Source organism: Anopheles coustani, chromosome 2 (assembly GCF_943734705.1).
Source record: "Anopheles coustani chromosome 2, idAnoCousDA_361_x.2, whole genome shotgun sequence".
NCBI lineage: Eukaryota > Metazoa > Arthropoda > Insecta > Diptera > Culicidae > Anopheles > Anopheles coustani.
The window spans coordinates 81,537,320-81,562,432 of record NC_071289.1 but is presented as its reverse complement, the minus strand read 5'-3'; the positions used below and the strand labels follow the sequence as shown (position 1 = coordinate 81,562,432).

The window sequence follows — 25,113 nt, the reverse complement described above, 5'->3', positions numbered from 1 at the left end:
ACTAGAGGATAGTCTGGCAACGGATGATCCCACGCGGGGTTAATCATTGATGAAGAAAATGCAAGAACTATTGGTTTGTAATACTGTTCCATATAAATGCCCAACCTTGCCATGATTTATAAGTTTAACAAAAGATTTTTGCCCGTATCTAAATACACCAAAATTCACATGACCTTGAATTAAATTTACTAACAAACCTTTAGCATTTACATTGATGTATTCAAGCATTAATAAGTAGATGAAAACAATATATCATCGTATCCGTTGAAGGAACAGCTGATGTTGTAGAAGAAAAACAACATAAAATTTGAATTTGTATAAAATGCATATATTTTCAGAAATATAGAAAAGTATAATTATACAGCACGATATGTATTCCAGTGTATTTGATCGCGTTTGTTGATGGATTGGTACAACGTTACGGCGGTTTTTGTGTGTGTTGTTTTTTTTTGTTTGTTTCGTCCCTCTTATCAGCTGCTGCCTTTTCCATCCACAGATATATTAAACTTCCCTTTTCACGGTTCACCCAATTTAAGTACAATAAGCAATCGAAGTTGTAATAATAGTCATTATCTTAGTGTCGAAATTCTAAGCGCGCGCGTCCTCCGCGACTTTCTACCTTAAGGTAAATTTAATCGTAAAAACTAGTTTTCTCTTTGCACCTTTTGCAATGTTATGCCCAACCTAATCCAAACCAACACGAGGTTGATTCGCGGATCCTCTACTCCCGTCGGTCACGTTGCTGCGCCTGGGCCATTGTGATGTACTGGCGCACTAGTCGCGAGATTTCGTGCGCTTGCTCGGTTTGCACGCGAATGACGCGCTGCTGTAGCAGGTTGCCCACCTTCATGTCGAGAAACAGTGCACCATCCTCTGAACGTACCTGTTTGATTTGGGAGACGAAGAATAGAATAAAAACATAAAAAAGGTGATCCACCTGATCTCCGGGAGGGCGAGGAGAGTCCACATACCTTTCGCGTTGAAATCACTTCATTAAATGGCCAATGTTGCATCGTTTCGTGTGTGTTGGGATCGAGGAAGAGCACCCCGCGGCGGTTGAGGGCGAGTATCAGCTCGCGCCACATCGGGCTCGGCTCCTCCATTGGGTTTTCGTCGGCCCAAACGCGCTTGACGGCGAAGAAGCTACTGCCGAACAGTGGCCACGACGATAGCACGTTCAGGAACTGCGCCTTCACCTGGATCGGGCTGAGGCCGGCGACGGACGGCCAGGCCGACTGCACCAGCGCCACCCACTGGGCCGGACGCAGCTCGCGCAACGAGAGGGCCGGCTTCGGCAGCAGGAACTTGATCTCCTTCATTGCCGGCAGGTGGTTCAGGTCGGCCGCCCGATGCAGGATGGCGGCGATGCGCGCCATATCGCGCACGTAATCCGGGCTGGGTGCCCCACCGTTCGGTAGCTCCAGCAGCAGCCCCTCGAGGTAATCCGGTGCGACCTGGTTGAACAGGACCTCTATGTACAGCGGGGTGGGCGCAGGGTCGCGCTTGAGCGCAAAGTGCCACACCGAGCGGCAGAAGATCAGGTAGAACGGTTGGCCGGACTTGAGCAGCTCCGTCGTCACGTCGAGGATGTACTCGTCCGCGGCTAGCGGCATGGTAAAGGCGTCCCCTTGGACGATGCAGTAGAGCGAGAATTCCTGCTGTTCGGCGGGCGACTCGATGCCGAGCAGGGAGCAAAGTTCCGCGATCACGTCACCGACGACGGTCGAGCAGCGTGTGTTGACGATACGTTCGGCACCCCCTGGTAGACGGTAGATCTGCCGTCGGGCCGATCTGAAACAAACGATTAATATGGTTAGAGTGTGTCTGATGCCGAGAAAGAATTCTATGAATTTAGGCCGGTTAACCGAGAAAGAAATCAATAAAATTCCACCGAGACTGGGGTGCGTGATGAATTTTTACGGCCAATTAACACAAATGATTTTCATTTTTTCCTAACACTATTCAGATAAATCCTACAATACTCGAAAGGTTATCGTGTGAGGTAGAGAAGCAAAACATAGCCAGGGAATATTTAAGGTAACAAAGTCAAAATGAGAGAGCAATCGATCAGTCACCATGCACGGATTACGCGCCAGATATTGAAACATAACGGGTTTGATTAAGTCCATCAATGTGTAGGAATGATCAGTTTACATGGTTTTTTAAAGAGTAAGACAAAGCTAACAGTATTGAGCGCATTTAAAAGACATCGGAGCACCGTTACACCCATCAGACAATAGTTAAATATCAGTAACAATTCGATAGCTTCGATTAAAACTTCCTTAGAAAATTGTTGGACTGGAGAACGGTTTGCTTTAATCATTTTATACGTAGCACTAGATGCTTAATCTGAAAACTAAAACATACTGATTTCCAATCCGATAATTCGCTGATGAAGTTCAAGGATATTCTATCAAGGTACTGAAACTTAACGTTGCCTTGAGAGGATAAATGATGCCCTAGTCATGCTTAACGAGTCTGTTCCGAAATTTAAGGGTTCACTCGACGTGCTTAAGTTTGTCCTGTGCACGAGAAAATATTATAAATTGATCCTGTCGACCTTTACCGAATGAACTAAATCCTTTACACTTGGCCGGGCGCGAAAAATTGATGATGGCTGACCGATTGCTGTCGTAGAAAAACAAAGTTTCTGATACCTAACACAATAAACTTTCCAGTAATGACTGATTTAACTGAAAAATCTCATGTAAATTCTACATGAGAAATAATTTGTTTGAATTTACTGCTCAAATCATCATCTGTATAGGAGAAACAATAACAAACGCTCGTATGCTTTGCATTGACCATAAGAACACAACGCAGAAACGTGCTGCAAATTGTAGACGTACCTGCCCGCGGACACGGCGGTAACTTCCTCGACGCTCGGTACATTCTTTCGGCCACCGCAGCGAGCCGTCTTGCGCAGGTTCGTCAGGCAGACGGCCGCCGTTCCGTGGCACGGCCGCCGTCGATCGGAGGCGGCCGAGGTCAGATGCTCGATCAGATACGGTCGCAGTGCGTCCGAGCAACCGAAGTAGGCGGCCAGAATGCTCAGCAGTCGCCAGGCGCGCTGCGCCGAGTCCGGACAGGCCGATCGGTTCGCCGTCGTCTGCTTCATCAGCTGACAGTAGACTTCATCGCGTAGGGCCAAATGTTTGTGGCAGTGCTGTGAACGTGGACGTAAAAACCAATGAGAAAATCTAACTACACCCAGGAGGGCAGGGAGAATGAATGTCAACGAAACTTACCATCAGCACCGTGTAAACACACTTCACCTCGGACAGCTCGGGATCGACGGCAAGATCGCCGCAGTAGCGCAGGACGCAGTCGAAGCATTCCAGGGCGAGCGGGGTTAGGTCGGCCGGAAGTCGCAGCAGTGGTGCCCTCAGCGGGTACCCTTGCCACTTCACCAGGTCCGCGTGCTGGTTGCGCATGGCCCGTTTATCGGAGCGGTTCGATTTGAACTCTTCACTATAAAAGCCACCAGGAAAATGCCCGCGAAAGGAGGGAATTAAAAACAGTGCGTTAGCCACAAATAAACACAAAGCAATACTAAATCAAACGGTGCACCGTCGCGTGCGCACTTACTCCGTTCGGAAGTGTTGCATCGCAAACTGCAACAGTGAGTGTTTGGTCAGCGACGTCTGCGTCGGCGATGAGTCGTTCTCCGGGTGGGCCATAATGTGCATATCGCCGTAGCTGCCGTTACCGTTACCCATGGGTGAGTTTTTGTGGTTAACAATCATGCCGCCGGCGCCACTGCCGGTGCGGCCCGTGCCCTCGCCTCCGCTGCGCTCACCATAGGACGGGGAGTGCAGTTGCGGCTGGTGCGGGTGCCCCTGCTGCTGACCGTTGCTGTGCTTCATCAGTAGGCCGTGGCCTCGGGGATCGTTGCCGTAGCCGGCGTTGCCCATCGGTGGCGGTGGGGACGACTCCGGCAGCCCGTGCTCGATGTGCATGTCCTCGAACTCGTCCAGCAGCTGCTGCTGGTGGTGATGGTGCAGGGGATGGTGCGGGCCGCCATGCTGCAGGTGGTGGTGCAGGTGGCCCTTCTCCGTCGGGGAGATCTGGTTCGGTGAGCCGGGGCTGTTGATGTTGGAGGTTTCCAGCCGCTCGAGCGGCACGTTGAGGGTGGCGGCGGCCGCCCGCACTCCGGACGAAATGGTTGAACCCTTCGATTGGGTCTGTGAATTGGATGCAAAAAAGCAAAGGAAGGCCGGTGAGCATACTACGAACGGAAGTGATGGGACAGTTTCGGAATGGATGCGAGTGGGCGAGTTTCCGCAAACCTGCCATTAGGGTCGGAAATCAATCAACTGCAGTCATCGAGCAAAGTGAAGTTTGTCGTCATGCTTTCTTCGCGCATTTCTTGGGTGTTAACATGAAGATGGGTTCCTTATGCAATGGACTCTTTGTTTTGCTTTATGGTCATGGGCTTTAGCGAAAGTATAACACTGTAATGTTTGAAATAATTTTTAAACGTAACAAGTTGATAGACAAGGTGTTGGCAAGGTGTTCGATAAATAACATGTTTTAAATACTGCCAAAAGCTGAATATCGCAGAAACTTGGATAAAAGTGTGACAAAAATAAATGATGTTAACTATAAATATCTAGGATAACCAACGGAGCATCAACAACTTTGACTCAACAAGGATGTCAACATCAAATATGTCCATGTTTTCGAGAATCTAACAACATCTGTTTCATCCACAACTATTGTTTTATAAAGCAACGATTTCGTTCTACATGAAAATTAATCTTACAACTATTTGTCTGCCCCAATATTCCATCTACCTTGTGATATTTGTAGAAAAATATTAAAATTAACTTTTGTTCAGTTCTAATGAGCAACAGAAGGGGTGTATAATTATTAAAAACACTGCCCAAAAATAAACATAAATGAAATAAAGCCTCGTTGCAACTGAAAAATAGTTTGTAAATGCTAACTTAATTTAAGAGGAATATTACTTAATAGCGATACAAGTGATGATGAAAGCGAAAGGATATAAACATGATAAACAACTAACGGATAAAGGATGCTTATCCTTTTAAAATCGATGAAATTCTAAAACAGAAAATAGTTAAAATGAAGATCGCAATCGCAAATGTTATAAATCGAAATTACCACACCAGGTGTTTTAGATTTATCAAAGAGAATATTAATCTTTTCTCATTGCTTTTGCTTCTGCAAACTCACTTATCTTTTGTCCACATTTGACTCTTCCTCACTCGACACGGCAAGCGTCCCTCGTCTCGCCGCCAGGCGGCAAAGTTTGCGCTCCATTTGGTAAATTACATCAGCAGAAGTTATGCAAATGTTTTCGATTTAATGGCGCGTTCCGGCACGGAAAGCGGGAAAACGCAAAAAATAAATAAAACACAACACATCTAAGTACATAAATGCATAATGTGCCGGGGTTAAATGGAGCCTCGGCCGATAAACCACGCACTTGCCCGACACGTGAGATTGGTGAAATTTTTTCGGCTCTTCAAGTGACATCACGGAGACATGGTTATGTGGATTGTGGTACCGAGAGAAAAGCATTTCCATATGGGACATACCGACAAAGGGCCAAGCCAAACATGTTGCTTTCTACTAGCAAAGGTTCGTCCTACGGGTTATAAAGTGTAAGGCGGAAGTGTCAACTAAAATTTCTTCTATCTCATTTGGTTTCTCAGGGCTCTCCTAAAAGAGACTAAGAATGATTATCACAATAAAAAATTAATTAAATTAAAAAATTACTATTACAACGCTCTAGACATCTGTTTTTCACTGATTTTTTTTTCATTGCGCGTGTGTGTCATCACGGGGAAAGTAAACAATTTGTAACGAAACATACACAAAAAAAAATCGCCCAAGACCTGGAATTCGCTTCGAGGAAAATGGCGGAAAAGAAAATCCAACTTCGCCGCGAGCGATCAATCTACGAAGTCAGGTGGTCTGGAGAAAAGTTTTATAACGCGATCATCACGATCGTCGGTGTCATCGTCAGGATGGTGGCAGAGTTGGTGGATGGATCAAGGGTGAAATTACGGAGCGACGACAATAACGGCCAAGCAGGAAAAACGCAACCAGCTTTTGCTTGGCGATTTAGCAATTTTTAGTAATATTTTCGTCGAGTTTTTACAATCACCTGCCTTTTTTTTGCTTTGCTTGTCAGGCACCGATCGTCAGGTGAAAATATAACAAAAAAAAACTTCGAAGCAGTTGGAAAATGCCACCGTGTGGTTCGGAGCGCAACAGACATGCCTACTGTTTTCTTGGGTAGGTTTTTGTTTTGCTTTGCTACCCTTATTTATGACGATGGTGGAAAGGAGTCGCATTTTCACCCCAATCGGTGCGTCTGTCCCGGCGACGCAAACCGACGGCTAAACAGACCATCTCGAATGTGCACCATTAGTATGGACGAATAAATACATATTTTTCTCCGCTTTAAGTGGAGGTCCCAAAAAAAAAAAGGCAGAAGAAAAACTTTCCCAAATACTTTTATGCCAGCAAATCGTACCCAGCACGTAACACTCCGTACGAACATGCGCGCACGTATTTTGATAAGAGATAAACATGTTTTAAGGCATGTTTTTTGGTTGCCCCAGAGGTCATCCGTAAGTATACGGACAGTTTTGATTTAGATGATGTGAATTTTACATGGACAAATTTCTTCGTTTGGAAAAAAATCACAGTATATTGGGAACTCAAAAACAAACCAAGCAGACACGTTCCCGTTCCCTTTTTCATGTGTGATTTTTCACCGGAGCCAATTAAAGCCAGGTTTTAGCCTAGTGTCCGGAACTGAAAAATAATTGGCTCGGATTTTCGATAAACCACAGGACGGAGGAAAGTGGAAGGGGAAAATGCATAGGGATTTTAACCCAAAAGGCTAATTCATGCTATTCTTCACGCCGGTCGGGCCAATGATAAGGTAACCGTTATCGAGGTCGATAAGACGAGTGTGCGTGTGTGTGTGTGTGTTTGCTTGTTTGGTTTTATTTTTATTTTCTAGTTCGTGAAACCATCTGGCATGTAGGGGCCTCCAAACGCCACCCACCTACCCCCCTCCTTCCATCTCAGAGCCCAATGGAATGCAATTGAGTGTCTAACGGCAGTTGATTTGGTTGGAAATTTACATCTCTGATCGGGCGCGAACCAGAAAAGAAGGCCCCCGGCGGTTGAGGGGTGGTTCCAAACGGGTATCCCGTTTTCCACGGGAAATTCAACCCCGAAAAGGCGTTGGAAGGGGTAGTTCACTCTCTCGCCTCGACTGGGAACTGGTATTTTAACTTTAAATAAAAAAAAAGATTCTTCCTAAAACTAACAAAGACAAGACAAGGAAGGGCAAAGCCACTCATAAACAAACCCAACCCACAAAACAAAACCAGAAAAAAACAAAACAGAACGAGGAGGCAGAAGAAAAAACCGCGGGGAGGTGCATTAACCGCAAAATCGATTACGCAGTTTTGTGTGAGCGAAATTTTTCCTCCTTTAGCTCAAACCTTCGCGTTTGCGCGTACCAATTGGCCCAATCAAGCCCGATCGTACTTCCCGACCCGTACTTCCAATAAAAAGGGTAGCGGTGGTATGTGATGTTTACTTTGCATGTACACACATTATTTATGCTCCCACAGAAAGCGAGCGAGAGAAAAACAAAATGCAACGATGGAAAAGAGGAAATTGCGGTCTGAAAAGGGGCAAACAAAAAAAAACGGAGGGAAAAACCTCACAAACCCATAAGGCGTCAACATAGGAGGAAAGAAAAACGGCAGGGAAAACGATTGTATAATGAGAGCTAACGTGGGGGATTTGGCTGCAACCGTGGAAGTAGTTTCTACGATCGCGATCGCGAGCGGAAAACCGATCGACAACGCAAATGGGCAGTGCTTTTTTTTTTCTTCTCTTTTGGCGGAGATCATCATCGCTTCTTGGATCATCCGTCCATTTTCCGTCCGTCGGGGTGTGGTGGACATCGATTGCAGGTGAAATCGGTTCAATATTGGAAAATTATATGATTGAGCAGAGCACTCAGCACACGCACAGGGTACACGTACACACTCACGCACATACAGGAGAGAGAGTACGAGAGGAGAAACGTTTTCACTTCTGTTCCGGGGACCCCCCCCCCCGGGGGCCGGTTTTGTGCCCACGTTTTGCAGCCCTCCATCCAAACCCAGCAGTTAGGGATGGGAAATGGAAACTTAATGATCGACTCGCCTGCAATATTCCAATACGCAACACGCACCAAAACGCAACCTGCTGCACAAAGCACACGCGCGCATATGCATCAAGCAAGGGGGGTGGGCAAGGAGGGAAAGGGTGCGAGTGAGTGAGATTGGATTAAACGCAAAAGACGATTGATGCTTCGAACCCCCCACCAACGCGTCCGGGTTGTGAGAAGAAGATCCAATAAGAAATGTGGCACACACACACACGCACGCACTGTTCGAAGGGAAGCCCCCAGCGAGAGATTCCGATTCCGGTTTCGGTGACGCTTTCCACCTCCATTCCCATTACCTCGGCCGCTTCCCGGAGCGTTTCGAAGCGGGCCAGGATCTCCTTGACCGACACCTTCGGCTCGATCGGCTCCTCGATGATGGTCTCCATCCGGCCGACGGACCCGGAGCTGGCGATACTGTTGCGACGGTTCTTGAGCGACGCGGTTGACGAGGACGACGAGGACGACGACAACGTGCCGTTGCTGGTGAGGGTGCCGCTGCTACTGACCGCTGCGGCGTTGGCACTGCTGGAAATCGTCACGTCCATCGACGATGACGATGCGGAGGCGGACGTCGCCGGCGAGGACGGGCACGAGGACAGCGGTGAGGTGGCGTTATAGTGCGGGCCCCCCGCCGACGCTGTGCTTGTTGTTGTTACTGTTGTTGTTGTCGGTGGTGTTGTTTTCCGGCAGCCACCGACCGCCGCCGTTCCCTCGTCCGCCACCATGATTTCCAGCTCGTCCTCGTCGCCACCGTCATGCCGCCGGCGATAGCCGCAGTTGGTGTACTCGCACTTTTCGTGCGACTTCTCGAGGAACGCCTTGATGACCGGCCCTTCCAGTGGTTGGACGTTTTTCACATCGTCCAGGTCGCTGCGCCGGTGCACATCGACCCGGATCTGTCCGGTGATGCGACCGATCTCGGCGATCGAGTCCGAGTCTGACAGCCGTTCCAACTCTGCGTCGTCGTCATCGTCGTCGTCATCGCGCTGGCCGTTCCTTGGTGGATCGGGCCCGGAGGGTTCGTCAAGGTCGGAACCGGCTAGCTCGGACGACTCCACCAGACTGTCGATCGAGGGTGATCGGTTGAGGTCATGCTGCTGTTGTCGGTCGAGCGACCCACGGCGGCGCGTATCGATCGATCCGGAACCGGAACCGGAACCACCATTGTCGTGGTGTACCGTGCGCCCACCACCGATCGGGCTGGGTGTCGGAATTCCATCGTAACACTTGTACGAGCTCTGCAGCGACTCCAGCCCTCCTCTGCGATCGTCTATGAGGCTCATTTCGTGTAGGTCACTGCAGATCCTTTTGCGCGAGCGATCTTCACGGAAAATCCACCAACTATTCTTACCCGAACAAGGGGGGGTTGGGGGGAAACACTTTCACATACCACCGCACGGAAAGCTCACCTACAACCACAACCACTCCGGTATGTGCTCCGGTTTACAGCGGGCCTGCACTTTTATTTCGTGTTGTTTTTCTTTTCGCCAAAAGCGATCGATCTTTCGGACCCGGTGGAACGAGTTTTCCTTTTGCCCAACCGACACACTCTGCGCTTGGGGCAGAGAGTTTTGCGCGACTGGCCAACACTAACGCCGCCAGCACGGTGGTGCAGCACGCGGGCCAATTTGCGGCAATTCAAAAGTTAACTGTTTTTCCGCCACTTTCCACGCCACGGAACGGGGGCCACTGTTGTTGCTGCTGCTGTTGTTGTTATGTTTTTCGTGCTGCCCTCCGTTCGGATTCCAGGCGCTCTTCTTCCTGCGACGGCGGGGTGAGAGAAGCACTTAACACTCGGCAAAAGATGCCGTTGCTGTCCGTCTGGCCGGCGCGGGCACGTCATACACGGGGGGGCATATCAAAAACAATTCCCCCTGCACTCGCCCGAGCCCTGGTGGTCCCGTGCCGATTCCGTTAGCGCAAACGTTTCAGCCATTCATCAGCATCAGCACCAGGCATCGCGTCGTGCTGCCTTCGGAGGCGATCGATCGACCAGTAACGGCTTCTTCTCGGACCTGGTGAACCTCTTCCACTGACCGTGGTAGAAGCCTTTTTCTTTTATCGTGCACACGGTACCGTTTCCCGAATGCAATTGATTTTGATTCCTCTGCTCGCTGGCCACACCATTCACATACTTTTAAAGATCGTTCTGTCGATCGCAGGATATTTCACTCGGTTGAATCCTTTACGGCAAACTGCCCCCTTTTAAAAACACCGCAATTCGTGTGACACAATTATTGACAGATGAGAGTTCGGCTCTCGATTTAAATTAATCGTTTATCACTATCACCTAAACAATAGCGCGCAAAGCCTGACCCGGATAAGGGTTCACATTCTCCTGCACCGTTTCCAGTGCTGGTATCGCGACTGGCACTGCAGTGCACCACCATCACCATCGGTCACCGCCGTTCGGTGCCACAACAACATTGCTCATCCCACGGCACGGGACGCGGCGATATTCGCACTGCAGGCAGCAGCTGCCACCGGCGGATCGGGAAAAACGGAACCACACCGGGCAGACGAAGGAATGTGTGTTCGACGATCGCGTCCCAAATGCGAACTAACCGCTCGCGCCGATGGCCACCGCTGGTTCGCTCCAAGTACCAGCGCCCCTGGGCGAAGCCCCCCTCGTACCCAAGATGTGGTGAGGAAGGAAACAAAAATCTCTCCTTGGCTCGTTTCTCTGGTTTTATCTCGCGCTTGATCTCTCTCTCTCTCGCTCTCTCTCGCGATCACTGCTGCCCGTTCGTTCGGGCGAGTCAAGACAACAAGATCAAAGGATGAAAATGAAAAACTTATGGTTTGTAATAATGTTACTCGATCTTTTACTCGATAGCTGATCGTTCTGTTCGGCTCTCGCAGGTTCCGGGTTGCACTTGGACGGATAGGAACGTTTTTCCGATCCACTTTACCGCTGCCTACATATGGGCTCGAGACGCGCACGCGTCCAACGGCCGGGAGGAAAGCACACGCACCCAGGCTGAGGGTTGGCAGGGACCCTCTAGTGGAAAGTTGCCGAGCGAAGGGTAGCGAAACGCACATCACAACGTCACGTTGCAAAACAAGCGCGAGCCGTGGAATGGTTTTTTTTTATTTTAAAAACAAAAATCATCCATTGCTGCGGTAGTATCACCTTAAGAGGAGGCACCACGCACACGTGGCGTCTTGGAGTAAGCTCTGACACAGAAGGGGGAATCATATGTGGGCTTTGGCTTATCTCACGCGCACTATCCGTCACGGAGTCAGCGTTGTGTGCCGGAGTTATCCGATCGTGGGGTCGGTCGGCGTGTAGGCTTCTTCCTCTTCGGTTGGTCACTTTCGGCACGGTATGAGGATAGCCCGCGGCCAGTTTCATCTCGGATCGAGAAAGTGTGCACACACGTCACATACACATACATGCAGACCCTTTCCGGTATGTTCCGCCTAGCTAGCAGTCCCATCTTTGAACCGATCCCAAGTAGCAGTGGTCGACAACTCATCCAAGGTTGAGTCATTTGTATTGAGATTTAGAATCAAACCAGAAAATTCACTCTACAAATCCAGTACCAGCACCCTGAATACGGTTTCCATTGAAAATAGTCTAAAATTTAAAGTTAGATTTAAAATGGGTATAAAAGTTAATATCCTCGACATGTGGAAGCCAACAAGACAACTAAAAATTAAGTAAATTTTTAATCAAGGTCTTGATAGTAAATTAATAACCACAAAAAGGTTTGTTATGACTATGTCCCAGCTTCCATATTTGCATTAAAACTGTACGCGTCGGTATGTAAAAATTCTGCTTCCCACCGTTTTAATTATAAAATAGTTTTGCCCCAAGGTTATACCTTCTACGGGGTATCACACGGGTATATTAAATAGGTTGAATGAAGGATTTTGATGTTTAATTTTATAAAAAAAAATTTAAATATTACTAAACAAACGAAAAATGTTTAAAAGGATGGAATTCTTCAAATAAAACTAAATGAGACTTATTTGGCACCTCCCAATAGTAACAATTTGCCGACTCCTGCCATATAATGCTGAGTCGTAACTGACCATTTCCCTGGCCGAGCCGCAGTTCCCCCTTTTTCGAGACCAGTCCTATTGGTTTTGTTGGGTTACTTTTCCACTTTTGCGCTCTCCGCTTCGACTCGTTTTCGCTACTTTCTTTCTGATAGTCCCTATATCTTCCGCGCTCTCGGCGCTACGCTGTCAAATCTTTGTTTCCTCCAACCGTCCGTCGGGTCTTCCATCGCGTACGATTTTCTTCGTCGTACCATGCACCTTTCTCGCTCGTCCTCTCTTGTGCGCGATCTTGAGGAATAATTTTACGGAACATTCGCTCCGTCGCATTCGCACGTCTAGATTGTTCCGACGCTGCGGAGGGAATCCGCTGGAATCTGCGGCCGTCGTGTAGCCCGTGTCCGTTTGGGGCCGAGTACATGTGTAGAAAGAAACATATTATATTGCATGGAATATGAACGAACATTTGTACCGGTTAGCTGGCAAACGGGAGATTGTGGGACGGCTTCGTGGTGGCCGCTTGGAACGCTCACCGTGAGATCGCCTGGAGCACGTCGGAAGTGTGAGGTGAAAAGAAATTAACGTCTTTTTTAATTTCAAGCAGAAGACGCAACCCGTGTTTGTGGCTGTAAGTAGTGGAAAACGCCACAATTTCTCCTCCTATGCATCATGTGCCGTTGTCGAAACGAGAAGGTTCCATCGGGGGTAAGTATTTTCCATGCACGTCTATGGAGAAGGCATGAATCATCCATTGGCTGGCGATTGATAACAATATTACAGTTAATTCGAATTAATTTTTCCAATTGGACCTTCGAAAAGCCAAAATTACCATCCCGGAGATGTAATCGTGTGCTTTTCCTTTTGCCCATATAATTAAGCAACAATTAGGAGCTCGCATCTTGCTTGAGGGACACTCGCGAAAAAAACAGCAACACGAATTTTATCCATTTCGCGATCTGGTTAATGAGGCGTCGGTAGGAAAATCATCCTCACCAAGTTTCGTAACACATGGTTTTATTACGGCACATAAAAATCGAAAGTACGAAAGTGTCGCCCTCGTCCGCTTGTACAGGGGTCCGAAGCTTATAGCTTCCTTACTGTCGTCCAGAGGACGGCCGCTGCAACAATCCGGATGCAGATAATTGCCAACTTTCCACCATTTATTACCGTATCGCATGCATCGGTGCTATCGCTGTGGACGATATTTTCTTCCACCACGCACCAGCTGTTTTAAGATCGCAACTCTGGGTTGGTTTACCATACGGAGAGTTAATCGATCCTTGCAGGCGCAGGGAGGTTGGAATAATTTAAATCGAATCTATCGATGAACTTCACCGTCTCAAGGTAACTGCTAAAAGCGGCAGCATGTGTACATTCACAATTACAATCGCCGGTTTACATGATTGCACGTTAAAAAAGACATACATTAGCATGGGTAGCCAACTGTTAAAAGCCGTCATCATCTAACGATCGGTTGGTGTGATATAATTCCGATAATTTTCTTTTCTTTAAAACACTTTGCAACCTCTCCTCGTGAGGGTTGCTAATGTGCGCGTTGTTTCATCCGAAACTGCGTCCAGTAAGTATCGTTGAATAAGCATTAGCTTTGGCTTCATTTCATACGCGGCTGCACTGGAATGCAGCCGAAAAGGGGAGTCAATTAGTGGGAATTCGTTCAACAGGCAACCAAAGATGCAGCCGATTTTGATTTATTTTATTTAAATCGTCCGATCGGTTAAGCTTTCACCAGCATTTGCTTTAAACCAAACGTCGATCTTCTTCAAAACAAATATGTTCGTGTGTGATTCGTAAATTATAAATGGTTTTCAAAACGGCTTGCCCGTGGAAAACCGTCGACCTAAAATAAAAACACAGTGTTTCCAAATGAGCCTCAAAAATGAAAGTAAAATATTGCACCGCAGTTGGGATTATGTTAACGATCGCGCTACAGTGTTGATGTAAACAGTGAACCGTGTTAAATAGATGGATTTAAGTAGAATTTGAAAGGGGCCGCTGTTTTATGTCCCAACGATAAGGTTGCATCAGCACACGTAACCTCAATCATAATCGGTTGCAGGTGATTTTATGCGGTTTTTGTTGATAAAGAAATTGTCGATCTCCATGGATCGGAGCTGCAACTAATGTGAACAAAGATGACGCGAAAAGGAATAATGCGTGAATGAAAGGTGATTCAGGCACGATCAAAGATGAATGAATGGGTAACGAATGGAATGTTTCGCCACATCAATCGATCAAAGAAAGATCACTATCCCGAAGGACATAGGAGTGGTCATTGGCCAAAGCTAAATGACTAAACCTGGTACATTAATTGTGTATCTCATAAATCCTCAAATAACGACATGTTGATTGAAACAATCATAAAGTTGAAAAGGAACCTACCTGTCGATACTCGGCGAGATACGATTGTACCATCATCTGGATGGCGTTCGCCTTGGATGCATGCAGCACGATACGGGCCCCGGTCTTGAGCGTCACCTGGAGCGTCAGCGGTCTCGGCAGGGTGGTAACACTTTGTATGTCATCGTACGGGAAGGCACGCTGGATCGAGAGGTACTCCGGCTCCTTGGTGGCCAGATAAACGCCCATGTGCGAGACGGCCATCAGTGTGCCCTCCTGGATCGAGGGTGAACTGTTCATCACGAACAGGCGCGCAAAGTAGAGCGGCCATCCGCGGGCCATGTCCAGCACGTGGCGCTTCACGATCGCCCGCACGTGCTGCTGCTTCGCTGTCGTATGGCCGTTGGCGGTGATGCCGTGGCTGCTGAGCAGATTCACGGCCAGCCGCTTCTCCTGCGGCGATATTCGCATGCACGGGGTCACACCGAACACGTCCGCCGTGATCTGGTTGAACAGCAGATCCAACGCGGCTGGTGCCGTAACGGTTTCGCTCGGTCGGAACACTTCCTTGCGGACGCGCAGTGTCCAGGTGACGCGATTGTACGTCAGACAGGCCGCGGCCGGTGCCTTTAGTGAGGGATTCACCTGCACCGGCATCACGGGGGCCGGCGGGTCAGCCATGCTACCATCGTCCATCCTCTCGCTGTACACCGAACCGTTGGTGGTGGTCGCCGACGATTTGCGTTCCCGCTCCTGGACGCTCTTCTGCACCATGTGTGTCTTGAAGGTGGCGATCGAGCTCGATGCGTTGGCGGAGTACTGCTTCTGTTGCTGCTGGTATTGTTGCTGGTATTGCTGTTGGTGATGTTGTTGGTGATGTTGCTGTTGCTGTTGCTGGTGTTGCTGCTGCTGCTGCTGTTGCTGCTGTTGATGCTGTTTCTCTTTGCCGTACGCGGACGGGTGGAACACCTTATTACTTTCCTTTTCCCGCTGGAGCTGCGTTAGCTCGTAGTTGCGTTCGCGGGCCTCGCGTTCTTTGTCGCGATCGCGATCACGCGGGTCGCTCGATGTCGATGAAGGTCCCTCCACCTCCGACCGGTCCCACACGGATTCGGAAAAGTTTTCCCGATCGCGCGATCTCGAACGCGATCGTGATCGTTCCCGTTCGATAATCATTTCTTTCTTGAAACCTGTTAACGATAGAAAACAGTTGATTAATGCAACTTCCAGTTCTTCTATGGTCGGAAATTCGTTAAACGATTCCAACTTACTTGTTTCGTAAACCAAATCCAGCTTGGCCGCCTCGGCGCGACCCCACGAGTCCATGAAGCTGTCCTTGGCACCAAACGTGTCGCGTTCTTGGCGCTGCACGAACGAAGGTATATCCGACTGTCCGTGATTGTTGTTCTGAGCGACCATCATGCCATGGATCGGTGGCAGTGGTGCTGGTGGCGTTGATGTCGGAGGGCGAATCGGTGGGGGTGGTGCGGGACCTGGTGGGGCGGGCGGTAAAACCTATACCAAGAACATGTAATCTGTTAGTCGATATGACAATTTAACTTCTTTTCAACGGTTGTTTTCTGACGCCTCTTTTATACAATCTGCGTCGCGAATGCTTGTTTTTATATCACTGAATAAATCATACAGTGAAACACGATAAAATTATTATTTAAAAGAATCACTGTTTTGGCGATCTTCGACTATTTCTATGTTTTGTTTTTAGTTTAATTTCCTAATTTTATTTAATCTAGATGTATCACTTTAAAGAAGTATAAACCAGAAAAAAATAAATCTGAGTTTTGAATGAGGAATTATAGATTCAGAGAAAACAACCTAAGTAGGCGAATTCATAAAATTTTTGTTTCTGGTGGACAGATCATCTACATCTATAAATACATCTTTGAAACTTAATGAATCTTTCTAGATCAGGGGTCGGCAATGTGCGGCCCGCGGGCCAAATCCGGCCCGCCAAATGATTTTATCCGGCCCGTAAGAATATGTTAGTACTTCATACAAAAAAGCTCTCCCAATTTTTATCGGATTTGCCAGGTTTGTTTTCTTCCCAAAAATGAAGATGATAATTGTTTAATGAGGTGTTTCTGTTATATGTTTATCGATAACATATTAAGTATTTTATCTTTTTCCACTTTGTATGTCCTTTACAAAGGGTATTACTTTGAAAACATTAAAGCATCGTTTAAAGTATCCGGCCCGCGCCTTCGGTTTCTCTTTAATCTTCTTGCCCTTTTTGGAAAACGTGTGCCGATTCTTGTTCTAGATTCATTAAAAAAAATCATCAAATTATTGGGAATTTTGCATGAATGATTCAAAAGTACACTTCTAGTTTAAGGAGCTCGACTAAAGCTAATATTTCAGATATTATTGAAAATGTTCCAGCAAAATGTGAAATTATTGTAAAATATTTAAAGAACTTTCCCCTGAAAATCTTTTTTTTTCCCAAAACCAACCCACGTGCCACAAGTTGAAATGGAAAGTATTCCGTACCGTTGGCCATGCCGTAGCCGGAGCACTGTTCTTTTTGCTCGCTTCCATCCGCTGTACCTGGCTTTTCACCGACGGAGACTCTCCCATTGCGCCAGGAGACTTGCCGGACGGACCGCCTCCTCCCGGTGCATTCATACCACCAAGCTGCTGCTCCAGCATCATGCGGCGGGTGTCCTCTAGCTTGGCCGGGGTACGTTCCGGTCGGTCCGACTTGGCACTGGACGAGCGCACCGAGTGACCGGCGGTAACCTGCTCCAGCCGTTGACGCATCTCGTTGCTCAGCTTCAGCTTACCGACGCTGTTCGGTGGTGGTCGATCGGCTCCAATGTCGAAGCTTCGTTTCGCCGATCGATTGGCCGCCGCACCGGCTTGACCACCGGCACCGCCCTTCACGCCACCCTCTGCCTGTTCCTGAAGTTTCTGATCGATCTCGAACTCTTCCCACTCGACACCGTTCGGGGAGCCGATCGGTGAATCCAGATTGCTGCTGTGCTGCGACTGGGGTGTCGTTTTTCGGTTGCTTTGACGCGTCATCTTGAACTGGATGAAGTTCTCCTCCGTTTCGGTGCTCGCCGTCACACCCTGCGGTGGTGGCCAGCGCCACTTACCGATGCGTACAGTTTTCGCGCGCCCATACGGGTCGAGGAATGGGCGGACCTCGAATGGGTCTTTCAATTCGAGCGGTGGTGGAAGGGGCGGCGGTGGAGGAGGTGGTATAAGATTGGACGAAGAGGAGTCCTTCCTGTTGCGTAGCATCTCTGAGAAAGATGATGATGACCCCGACGCTGTCTGACCCCCGAGGGGCACTCGATCAGCGATGGCGGCTTTGGCACTCATTTTGCGAATCGGTGAGTGTTGGACGGACGTTGGTGACCCGGTAGCGGCGCCGGCAGCGGCATTATGCTTCGGCGAGATGGCTCCAGGAATTGCGGGTGGGGATGACGATGGTCCGGCACCATCCTGTTGAGTCAGGAGCGTTTGAAGGGCCTGGTTCTGTGCCATCAGTTGCTGCTGGATTTGGATGTTTTGCGCCATGGCGGACTGAAGGAAAGCACGCTGCATTTGCTGCTGGTAGGCGGTGCTATCCACCCCCGGTGGGATCTGGAACACCGGCATTACCACGTCCGGGCTGACGGAACCCATCATCAGGAGTGAGTTCGAGTTGACCGGCGTAAGCGGTGCGATCGAATTGGGAGCATTTGCCGGCGTGAAACCGTTCGAGGTGGCATTCTTTGATTGATGCGTTGTGCCACCCTTGGTGGCCTGGCTAATGAAGCCGCTATGCTCGAGGTCGGTTAGCGTACGATCGGTTGGGACGGATGATAACAGTCCGCTGATGAATTGATCGCAAGTGTCGGGGGACGATTGACGCACGGTGCTTCCACGGATGCTGGCCGCTAGCGAGCGTGCGTCGGAGAGTTCATCCAGCGAACCGTCCAGCACCGGGCTGAACAGATCATCCAGGAACTGATCGACGTCGGATGCTTGCGACGGTACGCGTACCCGCCGTACGTGGCTCGCCAACGATGGGGCTTCACTTGTGTCCGACATTGCGGATGAGCGGACGCTAAACTCGGACTTTTCTGCGTACTTCAGCGAATGCGAGCCGGCCGTTCGCTTGCCGGCGTACTGCGACTTCACGAAGCGTGGATGTTGCTCCTTGAGCGGCGCGATCGTGTCTACCGAACGGTATTTATTGCCGATCCGGTTTTCACCGAGTGTCAACGTCATCGAAGTTTCCGGTTCGTCGGTGTCCGGTGGCATCCCTTCGTCCGGTTCGCCCGCAAGCAAATCATCTAACGAGCGCGAACGACTCTTATCCTCGTAGAATGCACGCTCTTCTCGCATTTTGTGCCTCGAGAGGGACACATCGTGGGACGTTTTGCGTCCAACCATGCCGGACGATTGTGCCATCGGTTCCATATGTCGCCCACCGTACGCTTCCGATGGGTGTTCGTGTTTCGAGGACTGTTCGCTGTGCATCATCTTCTTCGAGCTTCCGCTGCCGACCCCTCCGGTCGTCACCGGAACTAGCTGCATTTCCACGAGCTGCGAGTTACGCTTCATGGAGGGTGGCTCCGGTGGAGGCACCTGGGGTCGCTTGGGACTGCTCGGTTCGATCGCCGAATCCATACCGCTTCCGGCACTGTTTGATCCTCCCGAGGGTATCTTCTTACCGCAGCGCAAGATGTCGCTGCGTACGGCGGGGAACGCCGGCGGGAGTTCTTTTTCCGCAACCAGATCGAGCACAAAGTCGAGCCCGCAGGAATCGGTCATCTGGTCGGATTCGTCGATCACTACCGTCCAGCCGAGGTTCGGGATACCGAAGGCGGAAATTGCCAGCGCGGCCGCTTCTTCGCAGGTCGTCCACGAGTCGACCGCTACCGTCTGGACGCTACTATCGGGTAGATTAAGCCCCAGTGCCGTATCTGCCAGACGAGACGATGCACGCCACTCCAACCAGGAGGGCGGGAACAGGCGGCATGGGTTCGTTTGACCGGCGTTGGTGTTACGTAGAAGTTTCTTCAGAATCTGCTCCTTCGTATTCGGTGGTGCATTGTCGACGATGAATTTAATCAAGTACTTGCTGAACGCCGATCCCGGCTGGAACGCGGACAGGCAGTGGGACATCAGGGTCCAAAGCTTCTCCGCGGTGACCTCGTCCGCCCGGTACACTTGATTGCAGATCTGCACCAGGATCTCATCCCGAAGGCCTCGAGAAGAGAGTCCCTTGTGCACGATATAGTCCGCCAGGACCTTCTCCCGATTCGCGTCCATACTGGCGTCGGTGGTCCAGCGAATGATCAGCTTAAAGATCGCGATTGCATCCTTAAAGTCCTGATCGCGGGCAGCTGCACGCGACAGGAAGGGTGCAGAAATGATGTCCCGGCGGGGTGACAGTTTAACGCCGTTACAATACACCGAGCTAAACTTGCCGAACGCAAACTGATCCAGATCGGGTGGAAGGTCGGCGGCTGATGGTGGTCCCGGAACCGTTCCGACCACCTTCACCAGGTTGCGATCGCTCTGCTGGCCGCTATAGTTCTCCGATTTGGAGAAGATGAACGCCAGTTCGGCGGGAATGTCCAGTGGTACGCCGGATCCGCGTTCCACCTGCTCCTTGGCCAGCCGTTGTGCCGTACGTTCCTTCTTAAGTCGTTCGGCTTCGCGGCGACGTTTGAGTTCGTTCTTCAGCTTGGCGTAACGTTTGCGTTGCATGTGTCCCTTGAAAAGGGCTTGATACTTGATGACACCGTGCTTGATCGTGAGGTAGCGGTTTCGCTCGTGGTAACCGCGCCAGTAGCGCTGGATCGTGGTGGCACCTCGGATCTCTCGCTGGACCTTCTTCCGTGCCAGCATTCCCCGGACGTTCCGCTGGATAGTGACGGCCGCAAGGCGCAATCGATCCGCACGACTCGCCTCCAGCGTTCGGTGCAGTGCTTCCCGCAGGAAGACACGTGTTGCCCCGAGTTGGAAATCGGGCCCCTCGGTGTTGGTACCCGGGAGGGCGTCGAGAACGAATCGACACAACTCCCGGTACGGGGTTCCCTTCGGAAGCGGAGTCTTCATCAGATGTCGGTAGCGTTCGACAAAGTGTTGGAAGCGCAGCCGAACCGGGTAGCCGGACTGACGTATCTTGATCGTGTCCAGCATGCCAAGGTAGCGCAGCTGTTGCAGCACGCACGGCATGTCCATCCGCAGTGCCTGCTTGTCGTTGTTCGGTTTAACGCAACGCACAAACCAAGGGTTACACTTGGCCATCGATTGCAGCAGCTGCTGCAGTGAATCGGAGAACCGGGCGGCCACCGTTGGCGTGCGTGGTTTCATCGTCACGAACCGGCCATTGGAGCCCTTCGGAAGTGTCTTTCCTACGTCCCGTTGGGCCCGCAGCTGCTTCGTCATCTCGCCGACGAGCGGTTCCGTACTGGAGCTCAGCAGCTCAATCACGTCCATCCGCAGCGCGTCGCGGTTCTTCTCCAGGAACCCATCCACGCAGTACCACACCTGCCCGGCGTAGTGCGTGATGCCGAACTCCTGTGCGCCCACCCTTGGGCGCGAGTACAGCTCGTTCAGGGCGTGATTGTAGTGGCACTTTTCCAAGAAGCTGGAATCGTTTGCACGCGGGAAGTTCGACTCGTCGTCCAGCAGGTGGAAAATGCCGACGGGTTTCTTCGCGAGCAGATGAATCACCGGCAGGTTGTCCTCCCACTCCAGGGCGGTCCACTCGAGTCGTTCGCGGGCGTACTCCGCCTGTTCCAGCTTGAACACGTGCTTGTTGAAGTAGAGCTGCAAGCTCTCGTTGGCGTAGTTGATGCACAGCTGCTCGAACGAATTCTCGGCCAAATCTTCGAACCCGAAGATGTCCAGAATAGACAGACGTTGCGCATCGTGCGTACCACCGCGATGTACGATCGAGTTGATTCGCAGCACCAGCCTGTCGAGTGAAGAGAGGTGGAATACATAAATATGAATAACTGTTGCCAACTGATTGCTATCTTAGTTGATCTTAGTCATTTTTGCCAGATACCTAATACAAAAACCTTTTGAGTCCTGTCATTGTTTTTTTATTGTTAAATTGGAACTCAAATATGAGAAATAATTTGTTTGAATTTACTGCAAAAATTCATCACGCACCCTACTGTATCCTAAAAGTGCGTGTTCGGTTAAACTTGTGTCCATAATGAAGTTACGACTTATTTCAAACTCAAAACTGGTTTGAACGAATCCGTGTAAACCGTGTTTTTTACATTGCTTTTGTCTTGTGTCGTTCCAAGAGAATGTTGTTGTGCTGCGACTGCTGCTCTTATTACCAAGACTTTGTTGTATTTGTATGAATTTAGAAAAGGATTAAACAACCGAATGTGTTCGTCGATTATTTTTGAATTATGTTGAGCTATTCATATTTTTGAACAAATCAAAATAGATCAGGTAGCTTCCTTGATGAGTTTCATAAAACTAGAAGAATTATTTGAGAATTATTAAATTTGGCATCAAGCAACAGTATCAACAAATGCTAATGTGGCATTGAAATCGGATAGATCTTAAACCTGGGAACATTATCGACACCCTGGGTCGCGAAACATCCGACACGCTTTTAAGAATTAAAATAAGAAAACTATGTTCAACGTTATTGGAAAACTGACTTCAAGTATGAGAGTGTAAAGAAATAGAAAACTACATACATTTCCTCACACTAATGGTGAACAAATCAATTGGTTCGCGGAAAAGAATGAACATGTTATGGACGAAGGTAAGCTGACACGCCATATGCAGCTTATGACACAAACCATAAGCCCGGTGAACGGAGCCACTGCTACCCTTAGTACGTACCAGTTAAATAATCCCGAGTAGAGCGCCTTGGCCAGTGCGTCTCGTGCGTCCAACGCTTGGTCAATGCCGAGCGGGGTGTACAGCCGCTCGGAGCGCGTTTCCGTGATGCGTGAGGTAAGCGACTTCAGGATGCCCTCGGAGGGCAGCTGCAGCAGGTGGGCGGCCCACTTAATTTCGGCATCGGACCCAATCTCGACGCCCTCCTGTCCGTGGCGCAACTGACGCCGGTGAAAGTACACGTTGCCCAGATGAAGCACCGAGGCCAGCACCTTCACGATGCCTTCCCGTTCGTTCTCGGTGACGCCGAGCACCTGCATGGCGCTCTGCAGCGACGCCCAGTCCATCCGGCCCGGTGCACAATCCGAGCCGCCCTGGTTCAGGTAGAAGTACTTCTCCGCCTCGAGCAGGCCGTACTTCATGCGCTCCGTTTCGGACAGCCCTCCGAGCAGCTCGTAGAACACGTGATAGTTCCGCTCGCCGGCCGCCTGCGTCACAATGCGCGATTTCTCCAGCAGATACTGCGTGATCTTGGCGCCGATGATGGCACCCTGTTTGAAGTACACCTCCAGGTACTTGCCGAACCGGGAGCTGTTGTCGTTGCGTACGGTGCGTGCATTTCCGAACGCCTCCAGCAGTGGGGCCGCCTCGAGAATCTGCTCGGTGATGACGGTCGAGGCGGAACCTCCGCCCGGTACGACGGCCGCCAGGTACTGCATAACGAGCTTGGTCGACTCCGTCTTGCCCGAGCCGGACTCGCCGGAGATGACGACGACCTGGGGCGAGGGAAGGGCGGCGTGTGCGGCCGATCCGATCGCAAACAGATGCGGCGGTAGCGTGCCGAGCGGCTTGCCGGCGTACAGCTGCGCCATCTCGATGCCGTACGACTCCGGGAACATTTTGTACGGGTTGATCGCGATCAGTATGCTGCCGGCGTTCGTGTAGATCAGCCCGTTATCGTACCGGAGCTTCAAGTTCCACAGTAGCGACGCCTCGTGCAGATCCTCCAGCTGCGTCATATCCTCCACGCCCGTTTTGCCCAGGTCCTGGCGGGCGCGAATGTTGCCCTCGCTTGGGCCAAGCGTGAACGTTTGGGGCTGCAAGCAAACGAGAAAGAAAACACCACCGTTAGTACATGTTCCAACAGCAAGAAAACACCTCAAATGTCGTCGATTTGAGCTCAGTCGATTTCGTACATTCGGTGGCACATCACTTTCCAGCAGTTGGTTGCGCGCTGGTTTCCTCGTTCTGACGATGGCGGTCAGCTTTTTGGCGCTTTCTTTTCCGACCTCGCCGTCACCACCGTTGGCCTCATCGGGAGAAAGTTCACTGACCGTTTCCATGCGCCGCTGCCGACGCCTGATGCGCTGAGGCAGCAGCGAGAGCGACTGGCTCGGTGAAGGAGTACCGCCTCTTTGCCATGGTTCCAGATGGAAGCTAACTGTCCGCATTCAGGACCGGCGGAGGTCGCCGTCTGCGGTACAGCCTACGGCTTGCCCTCCCGCACAGAACACTTTAAACCTCTTGGCTAAGTCGCAAAGCAGCAACGGGTCCCAAAATAAAACAAACGAACGGTGTCGATGTGCCGCAAAGGTCATCAACCAACCGGGCACAGAAATGGCGCGCCGAACCACTCCGGCCGCACTTTTGCTTTCGTTCACGATACCGTTTCCAATCGGACTGCTGTACCGTGCCAGGAAAAAACCGATTGCAATTGCAGCTTCTGGCAAATCCGGCGCAAGACCCGAGATCTCTTTCGCTGTACATCTCGCTTCCACTTCCGTGGGCTCTCGGTTCCTTTACCCTCGCACGCTCGGGCGCGGGTATCCTAACGCCATTTCACCCAGTGCGCCAGTGAGCAAAGAAAAGCATGATCTTTTTCGTAGTATCAGTAGAAAACTGCACACCAATCGATTGGGGAGGAAAAGTTGCTCACGCGTTAGAAACTAGTTTGACCACCGACCGACTGCCAGCTCCCAATGGCGCTCCCACTCCGATGCATGGCGGTGTTCGGTGGCGGCACCTTTGGACCGGTGCAATTGCATCTTGCAGGCCTTTTTCTTTTATTTTCCAAGCCTACCTCCAAGCCCGAACCAATCCAATAGGTAGTACGCACACGCGTTCGCACACATGCAATTGCATTTGCGAATCTGCATTTTCACTAAAATTGTGCATTTTCCCTACCTGCTGATTATAATTTGCAGCCACACCGCCCTCTGTCACGCTGCCGTCAAACAGATGCCGACCGTTAGAGCGTGTGATTTTTTTTTATCTTTTCTACCTTGCCCTTCAATTTTCCACCGGTTGCCGTTAAATCCTCTCCTCCTCCCTCCCCCCTCCCACCCTGTCCGCTAACCTACCTTGCCATTGATGAGTGCCTGTACGATGATCATCTGGGCGGCACGGTGAACCTCCTGGATCTCGCCGGGCAGCGGGTGTCCAAGGCCAGGATCAAACCACACCAGATCGCCCGTGGACCAGTCCATGGTGACGGCCGGTTTGCGGTAGTCTGCCTCGGATTGGATAGCGTGTCGTGTGTTTCGATGTCACTAGGTTAGCTGAATCCTGCAGGGAAGAAAATGGAGCAACATTAAGATAAGCATTTCTCACTCACTGTCCAACAGGTGGATGTTTAATAGCAAAACATTGTCTGATTATAGCAGAAAAGTTTATGAACGGCACAGCACTGTTTTTAGAAAAATCTA

The 25,113-nt window shown here is 50.2% G+C and overlaps 1 protein-coding gene across 1 annotated transcript; it reads right to left on the bottom strand.

The window, feature by feature from the left end:
* Positions 1-721: 721 nt before the first annotated feature.
* Positions 722-24,894, bottom strand: LOC131267371 (unconventional myosin-XV). Its single transcript, XM_058270235.1, has 11 exons — positions 24,769-24,894; positions 22,412-23,505; positions 19,091-21,515; positions 17,081-19,048; positions 15,847-16,090; positions 14,618-15,765; positions 3,589-4,184; positions 3,249-3,471; positions 2,850-3,166; positions 972-1,791; positions 722-883 (listed from the first exon to the last, which is right to left on the bottom strand). The coding sequence occupies exons 1-11, from the start codon at positions 24,892-24,894 to the stop codon at positions 722-724; spliced, it is 9,123 nt and encodes a 3,040-aa protein (XP_058126218.1).
* Between the last annotated feature and the right edge of the window lie 219 nt (positions 24,895-25,113).